We start from the raw sequence: 26750 nt of genomic DNA, 5'->3' as shown, positions 1-26750 counted from the left end.
AGAGAGATTTGCCACAGCAAGGCCCGAGATCTCTGCCTTAGATACACACCGCCAAGGACAAAAGGCATGGAAAATCCAGAGGCGATTACGGTAAGCTTTCAACACACAAAGAAAGGGGAAGAAACGGAAAGACGGTAATCTTTCGTCTGTGTCAACTGGAATGCAGCATATTTACATGTGATTATATTTACTCCAGCCTCCCCGTGTGAGGTGCGATCTGAATGTTAATGGCATGGAACACAGGGAGGATGTGGTGATCCTGTTTGCCATGGCTCTATTGATTTACCCTGATACATATTCAGCAGTGAGGATTGATTGTGTTTGTGAGCCAACATGAAGCACTGCAGTAATTTACCAGAGCGGACGTGTGAGCAACATGTGTAAGTAACTATCCCCAATCTTGTAGTGATGACAATATGGCCTTTCGTCAGAATGAAATGCCATCTGCAGGGGGATCGCTCCATCACATAATCATAATCAGTCATTTATATAAAAGATGAACAGGAATTTAATTGTATATCATGTAGGATGAACTACGCTATTTTAATCTCCTAAATGAAAGTTAGAGCCCAGCTTGAGTACATTTACTTAGGCCAATTAATTATGTTAATTACGCTGTGACTGAGTGTTACACATGCTCAATTATTTAAACGGGATTGCATTTAAATCACCGTTCTATGTTAAAAGCCTGCATCTCATTCAAATTAATGACAGTCATACATACAAAATTAAATCAAAAGTCAATTTCTAACTGTTTGTACAATTCATTTTAAATCACCAACGTGTGTACCGCATTGTGAATTTTTATTTTGTTCAGTGATACATTATATTAATATACATGTATATACACATCACATCTGCTTTACAGTTTTAAAGGAAATTCTGCACAAGCCTTAAAAACCTCATTGTTTCATGGATCGCCCAAGAGGTGAAACTAAAAGTCTTCATGCTGACCAGTACAGTACATCCACATGGAACTCACACAGGGGAACGCCTTGTTAGTTTGGCATTTTACCTCCAAAAAATAATAGTATTTCTGAGAAGCAAACTTGTTTAAGGGTGTACTTGTTTTTGATAAATCATTATCTTTATCATCTTAGGCTAAAACCACACCAAAGGCCATTTAAGTATACCATGATATGACACTATTACGCTGACACACCGTTATTCCAACAAGGCCTGTGCAACAGGAAGTGATTTGATTTCACTTTAAAACATACAAATTGAGAGAGGCAGCGAAACTGAGATGGGCAACAGAGTAACAGGCAGTAATTCTAGTGTCGAGATAAAAACTACAACAAAAAAAAAAATCTGATTGAGTTCCCTGTGTTCTCTTCTAAAACAGAGAAGGAAATCAGTATCCACATCCCCACACCAAACACATGGAGAGGGGTGTGGAACGTTTACAGCTGCTCCTCGTGCAGGACCTGTCCAAAAGACATACTATTTAAGTCTCCATCAGGAAAAGTCCAAATGATTCCAAGTACAGAAATGAAGAAATAATATAAGATCCCTTTTCAACACTCATAACACCATGCCATGCCAACCAGAATGAGAAAACACAGACAAGAGGAGGGAGTAAGTCTTGAGATCCAGTAAGAACAAAAAAGATTAGCAAAATAAACAACAGATTAAAACAGTTGTGTAGTGTGGGAGAAATGTTATGGCAAAAGGGAGTGTGTGTGTGTGTGTGTGTGTGTGTGTGTGTGTGTGTGCGTACACAAAGCATGTTAATTCTGCCTCAGCATTAAACAAAACGAAAAGAAAGTAAATTAATTCATTGAAAACAACCAAACAAACTAAACACAACGGATAGTTTCAAATAAACAAAAAACAACATCAGTACATAAACAACAGCTATGTTAAAAGCTATTTAAAAAAAAAAGTCAAACACCTGGTCACTAAACTCTTCCGCTTGGATGATATGGCATATGGAGATGTATTACTTAAGAACAAACCACTGAAATATCAATATTAAAAAACACATTATCAGTTAAGATCAGACATATAAAAACTGAGGCAGTGATAAACCCTTATCAGAGCCCAAATAAAGTCAGAACGCCAAAATTTACGCTTCCTCTGTCTGCAGCCTCTTCCTACATACAGACAGCCCAACCACACTGCCCCTAGTGGAGAGCCTAGGAACTTACTCACAACAGCAAGGGATGGCTTAGGACCAGTCTGAGCAGACTACTAGTGCGGAGGACAATGGAAGCGAAATCTGAGGTTTCACCACAGACATCATGGCAGTTTTGAAATCTTTGAGGATTTGTGGTATCATAGCTAACCAACGGTGCACTGTATGAATACATTTGTCTAAGGAAGTCAAGTCAAATACCCACAACAGATTTATTTGTAGGTTTTCAAACATACACCTTGATGTCAATATGAGTTCATCATTAAGGTAATAGGAGTTAACTCCAGTTAGGTCCAGTTTCACTCCACTAGTTTTTGTCCAGAGCCTGTGTAACAATCCATGGCTGTTTAGGGTTTTTAAAGGTGCCCTGTGATGCACAGACACAAATATCTGTCTCCTGATATTAGATTCTACTGATGGAAAAGCGCAGTTGCGGCAGGCAAACAGTAGGGGGCGAACAGAGGTTAATGCTCAGATTTTCTTAAAACTGCATGAGGAAGCACAGCTATCCTTCACTAAGAACCACATAGTGGTGACACTGCGGGTGGTTGGACAGCAAAGCCAAAAAATCAACACACTATCATTTTGTGAAAGTTTAAATAAACTGTAGTGCATTCTGAGAAGAGCAGCCGGCTTACAAAATATTACAAAAATATTCAATTATATTACGAAATAAAAATTCAAATAAAGACCAATGCCCACGTGGCTACAAGTGAAATGTATTACTACTTACTTGATCTATGTATTTAGGAAGACTGTGATATATTATTGACAGCTAATGATTAAAAAAACAAATACAAAGAAAAGAAAACTGGTCAGTCATGCCACAATCAGCAGCAATACAATCATACACGTTCGACTGAAAACCTAAACAGACTTTCAAAATAGCCAGAGGTCTATTTCGAAATATTACGTCCAGATGCAAGGGCCTATTACTTTCGAGAGCTTCTTAAAGAGGACAACAACTGTGACCCTCAACAACATCAGTGTAAGTATAGTAGGTTTGTACAACCAGCAGGACTACAAGTAGGTTTTACAATCTGCTGTGGCTCTCCTAGTCAGCCGGTAGATAATCTACAGTACATGGAAACATACACGCACTGACAAAACAAAGAGGGCTGAACATAAAGCATGACGTCTGGGGACAAACTCGCCCGCCCTCCAAAGACATGTCCTGTGTCCTCTGAGCTCCAGGGACACCTTGGTTTGTTGGGACAGACGGGACATGCCAGAATCACAGAAGCACCACACCTTGTAACGGAGTAGAACCCGACGCTATACTCTACATCTCTGTGGACAAAAAAACGCTCAAAAGAGAGGTCTTGAAAGACGCTATGACCGTCAACAAGCCTCCCCAGTACACCTGGGCTGCATAACAGAAATGGATGACCAAACATCCTAACCAAACTTTTGATGAAGAGTTAGATTTACATTGGACAGGCCTAAACCTGAAACAGTGCAACATAATGTCTAAAATAATCAACCGACTCTTTTTTTTTTTTTTTTAGTGTGGTGGCAAAACAAATGGCAGCTATACATAGTATATAATTAGTCAAACACACATCATAGGACAGACAGACAAGTATTTAGTTTGCATTTAACTTGAATTTACATATTTGAAGATCACTGTAGTGTTCCTAGAATGCTCTGATGATTTGCCGTGTTGACAATGTTTTCTACTTGTTCGTTTGTTCATTAATGCTCACTTGTTCATGGGCATTTTTTATATATATATATATATATTTTCAGTTCCTTTGTCATTACTTCATTGCAAAATTGCACAAGCCATGACCCATTCATGATCATTTTTGATATATAAATATTTTCTATCATCAGTAACTCGTACGATCCCGTACCACTGTGAGTCCCTCTTACTTTACACAACATTGCAAGGACAGCTGGAAAGGGAACTTTCCACCCACACACTTCCAGTTCCATTAATTAATTGGTGTGTGTGTGTGTGTGTGTGTGTGTGTGTGTGTGTGTGTATGTGTATGTGTGGGTAGTGGGGGTGGTAATCAAGATAGATACTTGGCCTCTGAACAGGAACATAAAGTAGGCAGGTGAAGAACATGTGAAGAACATCCAATCCTGAACACCATCCACAGATAACCTTCTAAAGCTGAGCTCAGACCGGAAAGGAAAGGCAGAGAGGAGAAGGAGAACGAAACAGAGGAGGGGAGGGTAGGGGAGGAGACAGGACCAGGAACTGGCAGCTAATGTGAGTAGGTGGGGAGGTAAGGAATGACAAAGAGGACAGGGGAAGGGGAGTGATTTCTACCTGTGTGTGCAGGAGTGTGTGTGGGGGGGGCAGGAGGTTTAGAGGCCGAGAGGACACTGACTGACCCAGGAACAGGGAGTGTTTTTCCAGAGAGTCTGTGTGTGTGTAAGAGTGAGAAAGAAAGAGAGAGAGAGAGAGAGAGAGAGAGCGAGAGAGAGAGAGACAGAGAGAGTCCTCCGATGGTGTGTGAGGGGGACAGTGGACGTGTATTGGCAGATGGGGCCACTGGAGAGAGACTGAGACACAGGGTGTGCTCCCCTAGGGCGTCTGGGAACCGGAGCGCCTGAAGCTACCCAGCAGGCTCTGCACCCCCTTCCTGACGCTGGAGCCCACCCGCCTGGCCACCGAGTCAGCAGGGGGCCCCGGCAGACATGAGCCGCCGCTGCTGGGGGGCCGCGCGTCCAGACACTTCTGGTATCGCAGCTGCAGAGGGACAAACAGTGCACACGGGGGTCAAATCAAATATCAGCATCATCAAACCCTTGACTACAGCAATGTTTTTGGATAGACTCGGATTTTGGATCACTGCCTTCCAGAGTTTGTGCTTTTGCGGCCTGTAAAAGTGATTTCTCTGGAGAAGAGCTAAAGCTGATTTGTCTTTGTGTTGCTAAATTGAACTGAGCACTTAAATGAAGTGACTGCCATTGGACCACTCTCCACAGGCTGATTAGTGACTGATTGAGTGGCTGCTCCATCCCTGTGATCCCATCTGAAGTCAAATGGAACAGTTGCCTGGCAACCTTTGTGCCTCCCCTTATAATGACTATGCAAGTACCATCACCACCACCTCATCAGTTTAATTTGTTGTTGCTATTATTATCATCATCATTATTATTATTATTATTATTATTATTATTATTATTACTTATATTATTATCTAATTATTGTTATAATTATTATAATCATGAATCTTATGATTGTTATTTAGTTTGTTATTGTTTGTGGTTATTATTATCTTCATGTACAGCTTTTCTATTACTAGGAACCTTTCTGTAAAATCAGTGTTGGTTGTATGTTGTGACCATTCCACTACACCGGGGGGCGATGTAGGCCATCCAAGGTTGAGACTCACCATGCAGGCGGCTTGCACGGCCTCGCTCAGGCTGGCGGCGTTGGGCTCACACCAGAACATGTGGCAGATAAAGTGCCCAGGAGCCTCGGCATTGATGAAGGCGAACGTGTGCACGTCCTTCCCCACCCCCATGAAGGAGAGGAAACGCACGCGGCACTCTGACACAACCTCCTCCGTCTGCGGAAGAGGGGGAATCACATAGAGAGAGGAACAAACACAATGAGACAGACATACAGACAGACAGAGAGAAGTGATTGATTGAAAAAGAGAATGGAAAGTTGTTGAGATATTTCCGAACATTTTATAGGTAATTATGTGTGTGTGTGTGTGTGTGTGTGTGTGTGTGTGTGTGTGTGTGTGTGTGTGTGTGTGTGTGTGTGTGTGTGTGTGTGTCTGTGTGTGTGTGTGTGTGTCTGTCTGTATGTGTGCGTGCGTGCGTGCGTGCGTGCGTGCGTGCGTGCGTGCGTGCGTGCGTGCGTGCGTGCGTGCGTGCGTGCGTGTGTCCTCACCTCTGCGTTTAGTATAGTTAGGGTAGCCGAGGCCACATTCACAGTCACCGGTGTCCAGTCTTCTTTCTCTTTGGTGTTCATGGCTGTCGCCAGGGCAACGTTAATGATGTCCACTCCTGAATGTTCAAAAATCACAGACATACGAAACGCTGACCTTCATCTGGCTTACTTACTTGTCATTAGTGTGAGGAACATCTGCAGTTACAGTTACACACACACAGACACACACACACACACACCAGGGATGATGGAAATGGCTGGAAATTACCGTTTTTTGGCGTGGTAAAATTGACAAAAACGATCCATGAAAATGTCCAGTAATTGTGCTCATACAAATCATGTCATTAAACGGGACATTTGTGTTTTAACCAAAGCCAATAGATCATCTTTATTGTTATTATCTAATTTTTCGGGTTAATGCAGCCACAAAATCTCACCGCTTCTTACTGCTATAAGACAGCATTGGGGAATTCATCCAATCGTGTTTCATTCACATCATGGAGGTTAGCTCATCAAACTGTTCCAGTACTATGAGGACGATGTAGTCTTTTGGAAACATCAGCAACTGTCTGGGTTAGTTTGATAGCCTTCAATATGAGGGTAAGTGAGAGGAACCTTCAGAAAGGTAAGTATAGGCTTATTCACTTCCCAAACCATGTTTTGATTCTGTTGACAAATAACCCAGAATTTCTCATCTCATAGCGTAGCGTAATTGCTTTGATAAGCATTTTGTGTAGTTGTAGCCTAGGCAGTAACTTGCAGCATGGGTATATACAGCATGCTTACACAGCCCATTACACCATCCTGGATACCACACACACACGCACGCACGCACGCACGCACGCACGCACGCACGCACGCACGCACGCACGCACGCACGCACGCACGAGGCACGCAACGGGCACGCACGCACGCACAAGTAATTGGGTAGAAGGAAAGAGAAAAGTAGAGGCATTCCTTACCAAAACGTCCCTTACCTACAGGTTTGGCCACTGGCACGTTACCGAGGTACTGAACCTGGAAACGCTGGACCAGTTCATTCTTTGGCACGGGAAATTCTGGAGAAAAAGAAACACAGTCATGAGGGAGAAGAAAGAGAAGCAACCAATTAGAAAAGTGGCGACCTGTGCCAGGAAATCACTAAAAACCTCCTGCCATCAGTGACCAAAGAATGTGTAACCAACACACTAGGCGTAATTAACTAAGAAGTCACTGTTACCATGGAGATACTAACAGCCCTACAGTCTTTAGACTGTTCATATCCACTACCATAGTGATGTCTGTGCTGTAGTACTGCACTCCTTCTGTGAAGTGTGAGCAGTAGTGCAGAGCCAGTAGGCAGACAGAGGCCTACTCAGAGGTGCGCAGGTCAATGGAGTAAAGGGGGAGTAGCAGGTTCAGGATGCCCTGACTGAGTTACCCTGAAAGGGCATGTCCAGCAGCTTGGAAGGGTCGATATGCAGCTTGCTCATGGAGGTCTTTGAGGACTTCCTCTGCGCCATGATCTGTAAAACAGGACATACAGGACATTGGAGAAAAATATTTCTTCACTAGCACTGGCTGCTCTGACACTGGATTGAGGATAACCTTTATTATGCTTAACAGTAATGATTTGCTGAGTGTGTGTGTGTGTGTATGTGTGTGTGTGTGTGTGTGTGTGTGTGTGTGTGTGTGTGCATGTGTCTAAGTGGATAAGAAGTGTGTGCAAAATCTGTATACACACATCCACCCAAAATCACACCCATATGTCCTAGTTGGTAGACCACTGGGGGACCATTCACACTATTTATAGAAATGCAAACACCTCAGACAGAACTGAGTGCAAAAGTGTGTGTAGATAAAAGTAAAGGTAAGAGTGTGTGGGTGATTAAGTGAGAGCATGATGTTCAATAGAGCCCACTGGCTTCCTCTAGAGGAGGTTCAGGCTTTGATTTGTGGGGGACTGCCTTGAGGCGATGCGGCCTGTCACAAGCTCTCCGTTACCTGCAATACCCGATCAGACCTGGGGGAGCTGGCTGCTGGGCGTGCCTACCTTGGAGCAGATGTCGTGCATGCTGGTGGCGATGTTCTTGGCAGGGGTGTCGCATCTGAACACGTGACACTTCAGAACATGGGTCAGCTTGTCCCGCGCCACGTACGCAAAGTCCCTGCCACCACAGAGCATTTAACTCAGCACATACTCCAACACACACACAAAATACACACAATGCAGAGTACTCATATACAGACACACCATACACACACACTTATTGGACATGGAGATACTAATGACGGCATGAAAATGTGACACAAGAACAATCCTGCATCGATATCTATGGAAGGACAGTTCATTATTTGATACCACTTGCTATGAATACTGTTTTACAATGCATCTCAAGCACAGTTATAAAGCATAGTATGCACTTCATAGTCTTACAATACCTGCTCATTAAATTCTTGTGACTATTGTAATGCAGTCTTTTAGGGAGGTCGTGCAATCCTATATAAAGGAAACTTATGCTGCGTTATACATATTTATAATGCATTATAAATGCGCTTGTAATGCTTTATAAAAGAAGGTATTCATTGGAAGTGTTACCAACAGGACTTGTGTTATGGGTGTTAGCTGAAGGTTGTGAGTATGACACAAACACGTCATGATAAATCCATTCCTATGAATCTTAAAGACCAGCCAGCACGGTGGAAGAAAGGAGTCTACATAGACGGTGCTGCTGAAGGGCGTGGTCTTAAAATCCAAAGGAAAAATCTAAAGTTGTATTCATGTCAGTTTTGAGATCTGACCAAAGGCCGTTACACACACACACACACAAGGCACTTCGTTCAGAATCACATGATAGTTCATACCCTACACACGACACAGGAGGAACACCTCACTGTTTTTATCATTCCAATTGCTTCACTTTTTTTGCCATGTCCACAATGTGTAACAGCCTTTGTGTAACTACGTAGTATGGCACGGTCTACATTCTATCTGAACACTAGAGATACTAGGGCATATGAAGACTGAGGAGAAGCTGATGGGATTTCATGTAAGTAAGTCTCTAAACACAAAAAGGCAGACAATTGGGATACAATACATTATACATTCATCTTTGATAACAGATATCTGCAAAAGACATTTATGTCTCTCTTATATAGGATTTTGCATGCACTGACTAGACATAAATAACATGAGAAATGTAGCATTGTAGCACATGAACGTTCCAGAAAGCATGAGGGTGGATGCAAGAGGAAGGGGGGGGGGGGGGGGGGGGGAGCTATGTCAGCGTAACCATGACAACAACAATCAATGTAGCACAGTGATACACTACCTCTCCCTGCGTCCAAAGATGCGGCAGAACAAAGAAATCAAAAGAGCAGTTGAACACACAACCAAAGTGGGAGAGAGGGAGCAGGGGCAACACACAAATTAATAGGAGCACGGCCAGAAAGAAGCACAGGCATAGGTTAGGCACAACTTTTGCTCTAGTGGCAAAAGTCAAATCAAAATGAAAACGTAATAACTCACTGCACAAATCAACATAAGAACTATGCCAATTGAGGTAAACCTGTACAAGGTCTTTGTGTTGGTAGATACAGCATTGAAGGAAGTGTTAATTTTGATTACAAACCAACAATACCCCATTTTAGAGAGTTCATTTCCGTCTGTGTTGAAGTGTGTGTGTGTGTGAGATCAGACACCTCCGTCACCTACCTGCCGTTGTCTCGGCCCACCCCCCACACACGGATGCTGATGATGGGCTGGGAGTGCAGCAGCGTCTGGCTCATAGGGTCAATCAGTTTCAGCGTCTCATTCTCCAGCACCAGCAGCATGTCTTTACCCTGGACACACAGCAGGGGGCGACAAAGAGCACAATCAGGCACAGACTTGGGCCACTGCAATATGTGAAACCTACAAACAAGCAAACACGTTTTCCCTCCATAGAACAGACGCAAACCCTTGTCACACATGCCTGAAACACTCCATACAAGTACAAGCTCATGTACTCTATGAATTTGTGTCCAATAATTCTAAAGACATAAGCACACAGATGTTTACAGATAAACTGGGATTTGGTATAGTTTATGTGTTGTACAAAAAAAAAAACAATCGTACAAATAAGTAATATCATCAGTCTCTCTCTCACACACACGGTGATGAACGAACACAAACACACTCTCAACCACTTGCTTGCACACACACACACACACACACACACACACACACACCTCTCCCCAGATGCCTGCTGTGTCATGCAGGTTGTGTTTGTGGTAGGAGAGCTGCCTGATGCAGTTATTGACGGCCACGCTGCTCTTGCCAGGAGCCATCTCCTCCTCAGATATCTCCACCCAGCCCAGAGAGCGCACCGCAAAACACTGCAAAGGGAGAGGGAGGTTATACAGAGGAAAACAGGGGGGAAGGAGGGGGCAAAAAGAGACAGGGAGAAAGAAGGGGAAAATTAGACAGGGAAAAAAGGGGATAGAGAGAAGCAGGGATGGATGGATAGAATGAAACAGGGAAAAGGGAAGAGAGTGAGACAAAGAAAACACAAAATGGGGAGAAAAGAAGAGAAAAAAAAGAGAGTGCTGCCAGTGCAGGGAGAGATTAGGGAATGAACAAAGAATGACACATCACTAGGGGTGCAACGGATCATCATTGATCCGTGATCCGTTCGGATCATCTATTTCGGTTCGGCACACGCATGATCCGCGGATTGATTTATGAAAAAAATAAATGACCATGCTGACCAAATAAAACAAAACATGAATTTATTATGATTTTACACCAAGCGCCAAAAGCGGTACTAATGCGACGCAACGTTCCACACGGGTAAATTAAAACAGCGCACTGTAGTTTGCCATACTGTGTGGTGCTTGTTGGAGAGAGGAGCTACGATTTAAATGTTTAGCTCGCTCCCTATCATTAATAGATCGCTGGGTTTTAAACTTAAGCTGGTAGTCTGCCTGTGCCTGTAGTGGTAACCATAGTGATGATATACAACTGTCTACCGGCTGAGCTGGTGATTTTTCTGCCACATGAAGGCAGAGAAGATTTTTTTCAAGAACCAAAAGATGGAAATATCCTATGCCTGTTGACTTTCCCAGATGTTATGTGAATACACAGACATCCCAAGTCTCCCTGAAGGAGTCTCCCGCATATTGATAACGACTCCTTGATGCCCGCAAATTACTTAAAATCCCCCGGAATCTAGAGCGAGCGAGCCAGACCGCGCACACGAGACAGACGTGATCCAAACTGCGTTAGCATCTGTGTAGCGCGCTCACGACAGAGAGGGAGAGGGACCTAGAGACTGTGCATGTGTGAGGCAGTGTGCGTGTGTGCCTCAGGAGCATCCTGATTTACCTGTTTCGGTAAGTCAACAAATTAATTTTCAGTGTGGGCGGGCTTTTATCTCTTCTCCCGACCGAATTAATCAATAATGAAATGAATCAGTTCAGTGTATCTAGGAACAGGGCACAGGGAGAGTGCCCCCCAAAAAGAAAATGTAAGACATTTTACAACAGACTATACAAAGGTGTACGTACCCCCTACTTATAAAAGTAAACCACAATTACAGTCTTGCACACTGTACTATCTGTAACAGTGATTTCAGCTTTGCCCATGGTGGGTTAAATGACTGTTAAAGACTTGTTGTTCATTTTGTATGGCCCTACCTCTCTTGCCCTACCTCTCTTGCACTTATTCTTATAATGTTAAGTTATACATGTCATGTCATATAATTTGTTGCTGGTTTTTTATGTGCCCCCCTGGTTAAACCCTGGCCCCTCCTTGGCCCCCCTTGTAAAAATGGTCTAGAACCGCCACTGACTGTGGCACAAGAAAGCCATACAACAGTGGAAACACATCGAGCATGGCCACGCATTTACAGCGACATCACCCTGGTGTTTCACTGACAGGAGTGAAACCGAAAGCGGCTCAACAACCGCTCATCACTGCGGCATTTAAGCAGCCCCTTCCTCCACATGTTTATTTGTCTTGTCTATTTTTTTTTTTTTTTTTTTGCTGATCCGAAAAATGATCCGATCCGTGACTCTGATCCGAGGAACGATCCGAACCGTGAGTTTTTTGATCCGTTGCACCCCTATACATCACACAGTGACAAACAGGCTAAATGACCCATCCAATATCTGATCCAGATCAATATGTAACCCAAAACGTGACTTCTGGCCCACCATACCTTTGACTCTGAGTCTGAGTTATAGCCATCAAGTTTCTGATCACCTTCCGATTGATTGCAACTGAAAGAAGACAAGAGGGGTTGTGTAAGGGACAAAGAAACAGAGAGAAATAGCAAAAGACTTACAGAAATAACTTCAAACACATATACACCAAACATGCTCCAGGAAAAGACCAATTAATGTCAGTCTCATCTGGCGCTAGTGGCATTCTGTCTGCTAAGTCTTTTTTTTTATATGCCAGTCATGATATTCACCTCAGGTTGATGGAGGCGTAGCGAAGGGTTGCCCCCTCAAACTCCTTCAGACTTTGATCAGACGTCACATCATCCTGTAAAGCACAACACCACAGCAGAGTGAGAGAGGAGCGATGGGATGGGGTGACTGACAGGCTCAGCAGCACTGTTTCAAACCCAGCGCTGGCACACTCTAGTTCTCTAGTCATCTAGTTCTCTCTCTTTGGGAAGCAAGACAGAGAGTCCCATATCACAGACACACTAAACTTAACTGAATGTATTGCGCGTGTGTGTGTGTGTGTGTGTGTGTGTGTATGTGGGTGGGTGTGTGTGTGTGTGTGTGTATGTGGGTGTGCGTGTCGAGTATGTGTAGGGGTGGGGACACGCAACACATCGTATTGCAGCGGTCACCTACCTTCCAAAGGTCCTCGTCGTTGAACCTGTTGTGGCGAGAGGGGCCTCTCCATGTTATCTGAGGACACAAACAACCAACCCACACACCCATCAGTGACGGGCCATACGCCAAACCAGCAGCCATGGCTGACTAGAGAAACAGAAAGCGTGCCTACAGGGCGGCCATTGTACACTCCTACTCCTTTCTGCTCCCTTCGCTCACTTTTGAGGCGACCAATATATCCCATTGTGCCAGTGTAGAGAAAGTGTACTGCAGTGCAGTTTCTCATCCAAATCTTCTCCTCTCTATGTAAGAACACCAACAATATCAAGTTCAAGGATTGATTTCAAACGAAAAGGAGCCACCGCTGGCCTTGGAGGGTTGGTTCCAGTCCACTACAATGAACGCAGCAAGACACTGAGAAGTGAAGTCATACATGTGGTCTTTGATACTTATACTACAACCCTCTCCAGGGGAGATTTGTCGTACATGGTTTAGTGACAAACCTGGATAAGTTAACTCAGAGTAAGTGGTAAACCTCCTAATAGAAGAGCCCTTTGATGTTGTTTTGCTAGGAGAATTAACCAATGGGGGTTCTTTTATTAGGAGGTTAACCACTTACTCTGAGTTAACTTCTCCAGGGTTGTCACTAAACCACGTACGACGAATACCCCCCAGGGAGACTCAAAAGATGTTGACATTACTAGCAGCTAGTCCTACCAGCTAATCTCCACGAGTGAATCTTTGAATGCCTCATGCGCAAAGTCATTGGCTACGTGGATGTCGAGGGCTTAGCCTACCTGTGGCTCCTCGCTGGGTGTGATGGCAGGGGAGGTGCTGGAGGGTCTCTCTAGGGCTGCGCCCTCCTCCTGGGGCGAGGGCGGATCCCACTGCGTGGTGCCCGTGGGGATGTGCCAGTAGTAGGTGCCCGTGGTGTCCCGCACCCGCATCCAACCTGTCGGCAGGTCCGCGTCCGTCTCAAACTCGCTTCGATCCCAATACGACTCTAAACGTACAGCCACAACAGCCAGAGAGGCAAGGAGATGGGCAAGAGGTTGGGCGGGGGAAGAGAGTAGAAAAGAGAGACAATGAGGAGGAGAGAGTAAGACACACACACACACACACACACACACACACACACACACACACAGGAGGAGAGAGAGAGAGAGAGAGAGAGAGAGAGAGAGAGAGAGAGAAAGAGAGAGAGAGAGATGTAGTGGTTTTCTGATCTACAATTACAGCTCCTAAATCTAGAGAACCTTGTAAGCCACTGGGTAGACTTTTAAATACCCCAGCAGTGGTCAGTGTGGCTATACCCAGAGACAATTTAGTAACCGCTGGGGTTTCTCGTCAGCACAGCTGATTACAGATTGGCCAAAGAGACAACGGATGAATTTATCAACGTACATGTGAGAAAAGGAAGAGGTTTACCTGTCTTCTACCACGATTCTTAAATCTGGCTGTGATTTTGTATTAGAACTAGATATAATATTTGTAAGCATGTAATAATAAATGAGACTTGGTCTCTAAAGCATGCCAATGTGGCATGGTACATGGTCAAGCAGAAGACCACATTGACCATTACCACCCCTCTTTGGCTACAACAAACATTTATCTGCAAAACACTGGTATGGAAAAAAGTTTTAAAAAAATAATCACACAAAAAGGTATTTTGCACTTGGCTGGATTCTGTGGTAATTTAGACAGCCAACCAGGCAGCTAATTCTGACTGCCAGCTGCAAGGTTTGATCTGAGAGGGTAGCTGCCTAATTACAGATGCTGAAAAGCAACATGTGTACCACAGAGCAGGGCTCTGTACTGATAGGATTTGCTTTCCTTGAACTGTTGCTTGCTACAGTTGCAACGTATAAAAAGTGTACTCTACTTGTCCTTCAAGTATACAGTCCTTCAGCCTAAGACATCCCTCTCCTCTGTAGCATCAGCATGACTCACACATAGCATAATGATAAGCATTTCATCTCTTTCTGCCAAGTAACTTCTTCATAGGATACAACAAAGAACTTCAAATGAGTGCGACCAAGTAAGCAGATAGTGAAACGGGAGACATCTCTTACCAGTCTCCGCATCTGGAGTGCTGTTAGTTGTGCTTCCCTGAGACATTGACATGCAGCTGGAGTCTTCGTCGCTGGGCACTCCACTCTTCCCCGGGAACAGGAGGGCAGAACTTTTCCCACTCTCGCCCTCTCCAGTCCTCTCCTCGCTGTGGCTTTGTGTTTCCGAGGAGTCTGTGTCCTTCTCTCCTCCGCTTAATGGCATGGTCTCCTCGTCTTCCTCCTCCTCCTCCTCCTCATCCTCCTCCTCCACCTCTTTCTCCTCCTCATGGTTCTCCTGCTCCTTCCCCAGACGAGGAGGACGCTCGGAGGTGTCGATGAGGAGAAGTCCGTCCTCCGTTTCCTTGGCGTCCAGCTCCAGGCACAGGGTCCTGAGGGTCTTGTTGGAGGTGTTCTTCACATCTGTGTCATGCCGTTCCTCGCAGAGGACTAGGGAGTTGTGGTTGGGGTTGGCGTCTGGGCTCCCGCTCCTGCTCTCGTTCAAGCTGACATTCAGGTTCTGGTCAGGGCTGTGGTTGAGGTTGGGGTCCTGCTGCTTCTCAGCCACCTTGCGGAGCTGGTTCTGTCCCTCTTTCACCCACTTGGCGTTGCTGCCTTGACCGGCGTGCTGCTGTTGCTGCCCCGTCTCCTGCCCAGTCCACTGGCAATGGCCGTTGTCATGGTTATTTGCCAACACTGAGGTATCATCCTGCTGATCCCCACCCCCCATCATTCCGTTGAGAAGGTCGGCCGGGGTAGTGGTGGCGTACTTCCGACGGCACTTAGGGGATGAGGAAGAAGATGAGGAACAAGAGCCCTTGATTTTATTTTTTTGGCTGAGCTCGGCATCGAGAAGGAGGGCACTGTGCGTTGACAGGAGGTCAAGAGTTAAGGATGGGGTCACCAGAGGGCAGGTGTTCTCATTGGCCAGGTCTGAGAGGCTCTCCTGAGACATGGCTGAGAGCTTGAAGCAGAGAGGGAGAGAGGCGTAGAGGTGTAGAGGAGAGAGAGAGAGAGAGAGAGAGAGAGGCTTTGTAAGACTTGGGGTATATAACCTCTTCATTCAAACAATGAACTTAAATGTTTCTTTGAGCCTAATCTTTTATTAATTGTTCATGGGCCGAGAAAAGCGTTATTTTGCCTATGCGTCCTGTCAATACTCATCTATTGCTCGAATGTACTAGGCTATCATCTGGTCAAGGTGGTTGTCAATGTTAAAAGCACCGAGTCAAGAGAAGAGAATCAAAATGCCCGAGTCATGACGCTGTAAAACGATCAATCCACCAGTGGATGGCAACCATAATTCTCAGTGCGTGTCGCCTCATTTCGATAATGCAGATATACTATTCTGAGCAATGCTGGTGGGTGGATCCCTACGGCTCTTAGCTACAATAACTATTTCATTTTTTATGTTAAATATTAACGTTAGGGGGAAACTAGCTTACTAACTAGCTGTTTAGTCGTTTGCCTTATCCACCTGTGCATCCAAGCTATTTCCCTAACCTGTTGTTTTCTCACTCCAAAAAAGTACTCTACCCAACTATCCTTAGCTAACTTTAATTGACTTAACGTTATAAGGGTTGTACATGACAGCATTAAATAAAATACCAATGATGTAGAAAATGCATAATACCAAAACTTGAAGTACAGTGCTAGTATACAAAGCGGGCTAAAGCCATCACTTTTCCCATCCGCATACCAGCTGCCTGCTTTCATATCGCTGCAAGCAATCTAGCTGTTCAACTAAGGTTAATGTTGTCGATGGCTAGCTAGCTATCCTATCATATAAGATAGCTAGCGATAGCTAACTTTCCCACTATCCAGATGAAAGGATAGCCTATTGACAATGTGTACGTATTGCGTATTAACGTTTCATACTATAACTTTATATTCATGTTATAGATACATCTTAAAGAAGATATCATTCGGTTGTAGTTCGTAGATATATTTCGAGTGTAAACTGAGGAGCTCCCAACACAAACACACCCCAACATAGCACCGCTGGCTAATCTAACCGATGATCGACAGCTGAGATAAATAGCTAGATACCTTTCCTAGCTAGCTAGCTGGCAAGCGTTAGGGTTTACGTTACAATTAGGAACATCATCAAGCAATACATCGTTCTTTTGCCAATCAGGCCGTTTAGCACAAAGCAAAGTGATAACTTACATTTTATGTACAAATCTTCATTTATCTGATAAACCTTTTGGGGATCATCGGATAAAGTAATCCAGCACGTATTGGCTAGTGTTAGTTTTCAGAAAACCTCTGCACCATCCTGGCTTGCTAGCAAGTTCTTAGCGAGCTACACTGACGTCAAGCATTTCCGTCATCACGCAAATGCGAGCGTAGACCCCGACCCGGAGACCCAACGAGTGTATCTTTGATGACAGGTGGGTTGAAAACAAAACAATGTTTAAAAATGTGCTATTTCATGGTTTCAGAGCCTCTGCACCACAGCTTCCGAGAAAATACAATTTAAACCCGTGATATTAAGTAACACAGCAAAAAAAAATTATGAAGACAGAGGAGAACAAGACACGTGAACACATGAACTACAAATCAACTGGGTTGGGAGGATACAATTACTGATTACCTGTTAAAAATTGAATTCAGTAACCTAATCCAAGTATCACAATATAAAAGTTATGTAACTTGATTACTTTCTGTTACTTTTGGATTTCCTCAAAGCTAAAAGTGCAAATGAAGACAACAGAAAAGAGACATAAGTATTAAGTATTTATATGTGCAAAGAGTCCTGTGCTTGTGTATGTGGGGATAGTGTAAAGTGATATAAATTATATCACTTTACACTATCCCCACATACACAAGCACAGGACTCTTTGCACTATCCACACATGCACATGAACACTTTTGCACTACTTCTCACTATTTGCAGCCCTTTCACAAGTAACGCACAATGTCATATGTATATGTTATACGAAAACACCCCACCCCCTGTGTACATGTTCTCCCTATGTGTATTGTTATTGTTTTTGTATTTATTGTGATTTTTGTATTTTTGTATTTATTGTGATTCATGTATGTATGTAAGTTAAGCTACTGGATTACCTTAATTTCCCTTCATCTATCTATCTATCTATCTATGGCCTTACTGTGTATTGGTGGTTTTATCCTTTTTGATATCTGCCTCATAAAAGGGCACACACCAGCTTTTTCAGATGACATACTTTTTGCATTTGTGACGTAGTAGTGCTATAAAAATAACATCTGGTGTTAGCGTCCTACTTAATGAGAAAATAAACTTAGTATTCTACAAATATCAAAATGTACTATATTATCATAGCTCTATGTGTTAGACAACAAACTGAACTCAATACTAAATATGTAAATCTCTTTTTATATGCCACTGTATTGATTGGAATGTCTTTTTGGGCCCAAATGCAGCATCTCACTGAGATATTTTACTAGTGAATAACACATCATTTACTACAACAGAGAAGAAAGTATGAAACATTGAAAATAAAAATAAACTGGTCATCCCCCACTTTTCTTACCTATAGTTGAACACTCTCTCACTGTCAACAGTTTTTACAAACAAATACCTTGCATAATTTGACACTTTTTGCCCAATCCCCTTTGTAATATAGCGTGGGCCTGCTGGGCAGAAATGTGAACTAGTTCAGTTTGTTGCCCTGAAGAAAAATGGGCATGAGGGCCGTATGGTTGTGGTTTGATGTGTGTATATACAGCGGGTAAAGTAAGTATTGAACACATCACCATTTTTCTCAGTAAATATATTTCCAAAGGTGCTTTTGACAAATTTGCACCAGATGTAAGTAACAAACCAGGTAATCCATACATACAACCAAACCAAAACAAATAAATTCAACAATTAAGTTATGTGTAATTATGTGAAATAACACAGGGGAAAAGTATGCACTGTTATCTTCACGGACTTTCAGCTTCAAAGACAAAATAGTGTTGATATTTCCAGCCAGGGAAAGCATTTTTTGAACTTGAGGTCGGAATCAGAATCAGAATCAGAATCAGAATTGTTTTTATTGCACGTAATGTAAGTTTACACCAGCTCATCAAATGATATTTTTCTCTGTTGTCTTCTCGTGACGTGTTGTTAAATGCGTATGTGGATGATAGTATAATGTTCTGCAATCTATTTGTAATCCTGCTAATAATCCCAATTTTTGCAAAAAGTATCTGTAATCTAGATATATATTTTTTGTAACTGTACCGGAATACAGTTACACTTTTTTTGTACCCTTATTACATAACGTGTTCCATGTTTTCCGTCTCTCCCCAAGCCTGCAAATCAACAATGGTGTTTTTTTTACAAAAATATACTTTATATACAAATATCCTCACAGTAAATTTGAAGTAGTGGAAGACATATACAGAATAGTAGTGTGTTGAGTAGATCTTCTTTCATATACCGTATAAGGAGAGGGTAGGATAGGGAAATAAACATAACAAATTCGCTGGAATCACTAGTCCATTGCAGAACTAGTTGACTAATTCCTCAGAAATGGTCATACAAATAAAGGAAATGCTCACCACAAAAAAGTGACCTGAAAAAGGGAATCAGTATGATGACTCAAATATTTCTATATTCCAGAGACAAGGTGGAAGGTTTGTTTGATATTAAAATTGTGTTGTTTGAAAACGTAATTCTAATAAACGCAACAATTGTAAAAGTACACAACATGTTATTAAGTAGTTTAACTTAATTTTGCAGTAGCTTGCTGGTAGTTCAACTACATTCATATGTGCATAGTAATTCACGTAGTTAAACTACTTTTTTTTTTTGCCAATTTTTGGTTAACAACGGAAATACCAATTGTTTGGCCATAAAAGGAATGGAACGTATATGGCTATCGCTAGTGAGGCCCTGATGAAAATACTAATAATGACCTATACTACAACCCCTACAGGCAATTAAGATATCTCAAAGCAGTGAGTTCTGAATCTGCTTTCCACACTTGTTTTTAGCATGTTTTTAGCCCTACACAATCCCAGTACCATCTATGTCCCTAGCACTTTTCAAATCAAAACGAATCCCATGGGAAAGGGGTCCACTCAGGTTTAGCTGTGGGGGAGCCTCACGTGCGTAACACCGCTGGCTTTGCTGTAGTTCAACTTGTTCCAGTTTTCAGTAGGCCTCATTGCTATAATTCAAAGTAGCTTCCCCAACACTGTCCATAAGGCATATTATTATAATCAGCTCTCCATTCTTTTGTTGTCAACATCCACATAGTCCTAAAAGTAAAAGAAAATGTAGAAAATGAATTGATAACTACAGCAACACTGTATCTTACAGGTGTGTTTGTAAAAATGTAAACAAAGACTCTTTTAATTAAATTTACCAACTAATCTATCAGCATTGTTTTCCTTACAGAGCACATAGCCACATTTCTTATTCATTTGAATTTATGTCTACTCCGTTTTTTTGAAACTTACTAAATCATTCTCCAGAATGTTCTCTAGCACTCTCACAATATCCCTGAAGGATGGTCTGTGTGTGTAGGGCTCCACCCAACAGTCTCGCATCATCTGCAAACTAGTCAGGGAGGGGTGATATTAAATGCATGCGGATGATTGGGTAGAGATTGGTAACTTATCAGATGAAATAGTACAGATAAAGACAGAAATAAAGAAAGACAGGCGAACAGATAGATAAGGCATTTTACAATAGTGAGAAAACACAGCTATAGCCAAAACATCAACAGCCTGTTTTCCTTAAGCCTTTGCCACAACAACAACAACTACAAAAGCCTTTTCTCATGTGACAGTGGACCTCTGGTCACGTACAGGGTTTAACAGTACCCTTGCAAGGCACAGGATATCCAACTCTGTGCTATTTTCAGAGGTGTCAAGACTGCGCCCCTGCGACTTACATTTCCACACGGCACCCCGCTGGTTCTGCATTCTTGTGTCCAGCGCAGATATGGCGCACAACATCTTCTGACGAATTCAGATTTGGGTATGGCAATGTGCCTAAAGGATGGAATTGAATACATATGTTATTCAGTTGTGTATGCTTAGCTAAATTCTGCAAAATGTTGTGGGAATATTCATTAAAAATAGACTCTATGGTAAACCTGACTATACCTTTTGCTGTTTGCAGCGATCACAGAAATACATATATTTATGAAGGTAGCTAACTTGGTAGAACATGTATCAAAAAACTTGTATTATTATTATCAGTTGTAGAAGTAGTAGTAGTTGTAGCTATAGTAGTAGTGGAAGTAGTGACAGTAGTATCTTAAATAGGTAATTCAAATTTGTAGCAATTATTTGAGAAAGACAAACACTCACCAAATGTTTCCATCTCCCACAGTATGATTCCAAACGACCAGACGTCACTTTTGAAGCCATAATATTTGTCCTTAAAGTACTCTGGGGGATACCAGCGAAAAGGGATTCTTTCCTGTTGTGGAGGAAGTGTAAATCATAACTAACTTAGTGATCAATATTGTTTGAAGAAAAACTGAAAGAAGAAGAAGAAGATGACGTTGATGAAGAACAGGTATAGGAAGAAGAAGAAGAAAGATAAGAGTGGACTGTCCTTCTCCTGCTACTGGAACACTCACATGGTCCCCATGTTTTCTGCTGGTGCGAAGACTCTTCATCCGGGTCAGGTCTCTGGCAAAGCTAAACTCAGCCACCTTCACCTCTTGAGGAAAGCTGTTTACCATGATGTTCCTCAAGGCTATGTCACCGTGAACCACCTGAGGGGTCAAACACAAACCTTGTACCCACAACAAAAACTTTTAACTGAAAAGATCACATAATTCGATGTGAATTTGTTGCTTGACAAGTCAAGCCTTGTTGAAAGAGTTAAATCAATCAAACCCCATCCGAAGTCTGTGTTTCTCTCAGGAAATACAAGAAGCACACACTCAGTAATAGTTTGCTGTGATACTTAGTTGTGGTGGATGGTGTGCCTAAGTACCATTTTGCTGCGTAGGTGATCCATGGCATGAGCTATGTGGTATGCAGTGATGGTGAAGAGGTGCTGCAGGTCTTTGTTGGAAGATAATTTGTCTCGATTTATCTGCAGGAAGTTGTGCAGTGTGCCGACAGCCACAAACTCCATGACCAGGAAGTAGGGTGCTGGGATAAAAACACATGGCACATTCTAGTTGTAATAAATGTGATAAATAATTGAATGTATGAATGACTCACCGAAGAAAGGAAGGAATGAGTGAGCGCGTAAATGAATAGTGTCTATATGGCCTCAGTATGGCATCCATGCCTGCTAGAGCTCAGAAGATCAAGATCTTGTTTGCTGTATATTATGGTGCCAGCATCAACCAGCCCAATCCTTTATCCCGTGCTCCATGAAGGAATGTTCTAGAGAGGAACAGAACAGAACAGAACAGAACAGAAAGCAAAAGCTCACACTGTGTGATATCCCAGTCCAGCAGATGAAGCAGGTTCTTATGGTTGCCCAGTTTCTTCATGATGGCGATCTCCCTCTGCACCTGTTTGTATGTGACACCTACACGAGGACGTACAGGGGGCAGAGAGGGTAAATGACTTTTGACGCACTGCATACGTCAGCATTACTGGGCCATTCTACCGAATTGATGCAAAGTCATGTCGGATATATTTTGAATTTTTTTATGGTTAATTCCCAAAACTTTGTCCGTATGTATATTGTACCATATCTAAAGTACACATATCTAGTAAAAGAACAGTCAAGTTTTATATTGTATTTTCAGATTGTGTCGGAATGTTTTTCCTCTTCCAAAAATTGTCACTACCGAAACATCACATTTACTATAGTAAAAAAGTATTATTATTGACCTGTTCAGATTGTGTTTCCTTCCCTTCTCTGAAGTGTATTTTTACAAATATTTCTTGAAGGTTTTCACAATGAAATCCATAGAAATTAATTTTTTACCAAATTTTCAAGTTCAATTTATCTGTTTCGGTAGTGACTGCACTGTTTCGGTAGTGACTGCACTGTTGGATGGATATTCATTTCTCTCCCAAAATCATCCAAAAGGTGCTCTGGGCCGCCCTTTAGTCCACACAACACATTTATTTAAAAATTATGGGATTGATCTACTTACCGTTTCATTTTGTCACTACCCAAAGCATCTGGTCACTACCATATGTTTCGGTAGTGACTGTTTCGGTAGTGACAATTCTAGCTAACTTTAAGCATAAATAAAGAATTCTAGCAAGCACACGGCTTTCAAACACATCTTTGAAGAGGTGAACACACATACAAACATAAGATTTTCCATGAAACCCCAAAAGGTTTACTTAATTGAAGAAAACATGCGTTTCGGTAGTGACAATTCTTAAGGTTACACGTTGATTTTCAGACTTTGGAACACATTTATATAAAAACTATGGGATTTAGCTACTTACCATTCAACCATGAGGGACAGAGATGCAGTGTCACTGCATGGTCAAAAATGCAGAGTCGTGGCTAAAACACAGGATCAGCCAATGGACTAAAACTCTTGTGTTTCGGTAGTGACATGAAAACTAGGGACATGATTTTTTGAGTATAGTAAATTGATTTAAAAATTAAACCCACAATAAATCTAAATATTCCAAGTTCTGTTTCAACCCAATCATAAAGACCTTTGAAATTAAATCATTGAAAAAAATCTAAAAAAATTGAAAAGTGTTATTTAAAGGCATTGAAATTTAGATGTCAGGGTTGGGGACAGCTACTTCCCAATAGAAAGTACCCTATAAATGATGATTTTGTATATATTTAGCTTATCACTATCTCATGTAATGGATTGGGTTTATATAGACCATAACATTTTCTAATTAAATATCTATGCCTAAATACCTAATTGTTTTGTAAATAGTTTTTATTGTTGAGGGACTGCATATTACACGAATTCGGTAGAATGGCCCTACTATGCCATCATGTACGAAGGCATTATTTAGCATCAACGCTTGAGAGACCTGATATTTCTTGTACTGTGTTTGTGAAATCCAATCGTTAATGAATACATCTAAACTCATTTAGCCTCTCAGTTCAGAGGTTTACAGAGGTGGGTAGATTAAGCAAAAATTGTCAAATTTGTCGTCCAATTTGTACTCAGAAGCTAATGTTTTCGAATTTACCTCAATAGATTTCACTGGCAAGTGTCCTGGTTCAATCTAACTGTGCTGTTGACGCAGTCTACGAAGCAGAGGCCAATGCGGCGTTCACGTATATGTTTATGTAGCCCAAGCAGTCGACATGGTATAAGTACATTTTAATCATGCATGTACTCGAGTATGGGTGAAAATGATTCTGCATTAAATGTACTCCTGTAGGCTAAGTGCAATTTATTGGGGGGGAAAACACTTAAGTAGGCTGCATGCAACCTAAACGGAGTAAACTGAGCTTTTTACTACCAACCTCTGGAGGTTTATCATGCACATGTGGGCAACCCCCAATAATATGGCCTCAACAGATTGTCTGAAGAGCCCCTTTTTTTTTTGGTGAACGCATTCTGTGACTTTCTCTTTCCCAAGGAGACTTGGGTATGTCTCAGTCAAGAACTATAATTTAGTGAACAAGATGGAACTCTTACTTTTCTTGGAGACCTTGCAGGTGAACATGGAGTGGCCCTTGCAGGTGCCACGGTTCATTTTAGCCTTATAGAACACCCCCTCCTGTCCAGCCTTAATAAGCTGCAGAAGAGTCAGGTCACTCCTGTTCAAATGTGTCACCTGGAACACATGAATTAGTAGCTGTGAAGCGCCCAGTTAATGCACTAGCTTTCTAGAGCTAGAGGACTTTCCCCGTTCAAATAGGCTAGTGTATTTACCATTTGCGAAGGTTTCCACAATGATGTTGAGGCTGACTTTGTGTCCTGTATTGAAAGTTTGCCAGACTCAGGTTCGAGGCCTTCACTTTTTACAAACGTTGCAGTGATGTTCTTTGGTTTGTAGGTGTAATCTGCTGGAGGTACATGTGGAGAAGCCAAATGCTGTCTAAGCTTCAGATCTTGAATAGTCCTTATCAGTGAACGATACCTGGGTAAAGTTTTTCAAGGGAGTTAGAAGAGTATGGTGGTATGCTCTGGTATTTTGAGAGGTTTTTGGCTCATTGATAATGACGTGGGTATGGCTGTTAAATATTCAGCTGTGTGGACTTACTTTTTGGTCCAGAAAAATGTCATCAGTAGGGCTGTCATAATTGTAAATGCACACACAGATATCAGCAAAATGTGCCACTTGTCAAGCAGAAAATCTTCTAAATATCAAAACAAAAAGAAAGTTAATAACCATAATAAAGTGCTGATTAAATCAAAAGTACATTCAAATAAACTGTCCTGAGGTTTGTTCTATGGGCACAGTCTTATCCTGCCATAATTCATGAGTTTGATATTCAATTTGGATGTCATCTTTACTGTCCCTTACTGGCTTCAGTTGAGTTGGAGGAAATGCCACTGGAAACGACACTGGTGTTGTTTGACATGTTGGTATGTGGCTGTCTGGATCCAGAAAATAACCTGAAGGGAATGATTGATGAAGTGTTAACCAGCCTCAAAACTGATCTTCCTCTGCCTCTTGTAGATGTGAGAAAATAGCATTAAAAGATGCAGACGTCAGAGACATCTGAGACCCTGCGTGCTCTGTGTTCCTCTTTTTCCAAGGAAAGGTTAGACTGCACCCAATCTATTAGTCGTGATATTCAGCCATATTACACCATGGTAATACAGAATATAAAAGCTCAGTTGCATGTGGGCTGTGCTTTTGGAAATAATTCCCTCATACCCTCAACCTATAGCTAGTGGCCAGTACTGCTAAGTAGTGATGCATTATGAAAGAGCAAAGAGCAGATCAAATCTGCTATGCACATGTTCATCTTCAATTCTGAGCACAACACCTTTGAATTGGCAAAGAAAAAAGAGGCAACTAATTAACCTATTTTAAGTAAAATGACTGTCACACGACTTCAAACTGTCCAACATAGCCTAATAGCAACTATATAGAAATTGTCCAAATATTTGTTCAGACTCTGCTTAATTCTTTGTTCCTTTTATAACTGTTATATAACAAAATCTCATCTCCCAAGTTTTTTTTCTGAGATGTATGGTGCATTTCCAAATACAGAAACATTTATACCAAATATGTATCAGTAACCTTGTGTTAATGTGTCTTTATACATAATGACAGTAAGTGACTGGCACTGTTTAACAATCTAGAGTGAAAATGAGTATTTCCCATGATTACTAGCAAACGTGGAAAAAATTACCACACAACACATGAATGCAAACGATTGTAGAGCTATGAACAGGATGTGTACAGAAATCATCTATGGAGAACAGAATTAGTGGTAGTACTTTCAAAACAACTGTGACCTCTGGATACAGCGAGGTATCTGACTTTAAGTTCCAGCGGAAAGGCTGAAGAACATTGTTTTACTATTAAAACAGTATTATGTATTCTATACTTATAATAGTTTTCATGAATATCGTAAAGGATTCAACTGGGTTCACAGCTTCACAAACTAAAAAAGCCAAAAATATAGAACAGAAAAGGAGAACTTGAAAGATGTCCATTTACTCATATTGCATACTTAAAGTTAATAATTTGCTTATTTTTTTAAGTCATTGAGAGCAGGTATTTAGACCAGTAAAAGACTAGTAAAATGCAATACTTACCCAAACATGCTATGCCTTTATATCCATGAAATTAGTCTAATCAAGCCAACGTCACACAAAACACTTGTTTCCTCTTGTCCACCTACAAATTCTGACTGTCATTTCCTTTTAATGACATTCTCAGCACCAGTCCTGTGGGCCACACGAAGGCATCATCCGATGGGTCATCTATCCCAAAACTAGCATCTGTCGATGTTGGATAACTTCACTGCCACAGAAGAGCAATTAATGTACCATAGATTTAAAAAGAAACAGAAGTGTAAGAGCAGTTAATGTACCAA

At 41.9% G+C, this 26750-nt stretch overlaps 1 protein-coding gene across 3 annotated transcripts; it reads right to left on the bottom strand.

Annotated features, from left to right (window-relative positions):
* Window positions 1–866: 866 nt before the first annotated feature.
* On the bottom strand, window positions 867–17163 carry LOC308373878 (amyloid beta precursor protein binding family B member 1-like). 3 transcript variants are annotated; one of them, XM_080849537.1, is made up of 14 exons: window positions 17027–17163; window positions 14882–15821; window positions 13607–13812; window positions 12828–12884; window positions 12434–12507; window positions 12179–12239; window positions 10209–10355; window positions 9694–9821; window positions 8032–8146; window positions 7420–7504; window positions 6962–7057; window positions 6000–6115; window positions 5491–5667; window positions 867–4841 (listed from the first exon to the last, which is right to left on the bottom strand). In XM_080849537.1, exons 2-14 carry the CDS (start codon window positions 15810–15812, stop codon window positions 4677–4679), a joined length of 2358 nt encoding a protein of 785 aa, XP_080705663.1. In that variant the 5' UTR covers window positions 15813–15821; window positions 17027–17163; the 3' UTR covers window positions 867–4676. The 3 variants fall into 3 exon arrangements, with proteins under 3 accessions (XP_080705663.1, XP_080705664.1, XP_080705665.1); XM_080849538.1 differs by having other exon boundaries at window positions 6977–7057; XM_080849539.1 differs by lacking the exon at window positions 6000–6115 and having other exon boundaries at window positions 4725–4841; window positions 6977–7057.
* Window positions 17164–26750: the final 9587 nt, after the last annotated feature.

Source organism: Sprattus sprattus (genome assembly GCF_963457725.1).
Source record: "Sprattus sprattus genome assembly, chromosome: 1".
Taxonomy (NCBI): Eukaryota; Metazoa; Chordata; class Actinopteri; order Clupeiformes; family Clupeidae; genus Sprattus; species Sprattus sprattus.
Note: the sequence above shows the minus strand (reverse complement) of the source record. Positions and strands in the feature narration are given on the sequence as shown.

What these genes read in the sequence shown, in the direction of transcription:
- LOC308373878 (XM_080849537.1), bottom strand. Translation starts at nt 15,812, where the DNA reads ATGTCTCAGGAGAGCCTCTCAGACCTGGCCAATGAGAACACCTGCCCT. An exon ending in CAGCAGGCATCTGGGGAGAG is followed by an intron (nt 9,822 to 10,208) that starts GTGTGTGTGTGT and finishes CTGTGTGTCCAG; the next exon opens with GGTAAAGACATGCTGCTGGT. An exon ending in GTGGGCCGAGACAACGGCAG is followed by an intron (nt 8,147 to 9,693) that starts GTAGGTGACGGA and finishes CTGTGGTGGCAG; the next exon opens with GGACTTTGCGTACGTGGCGC.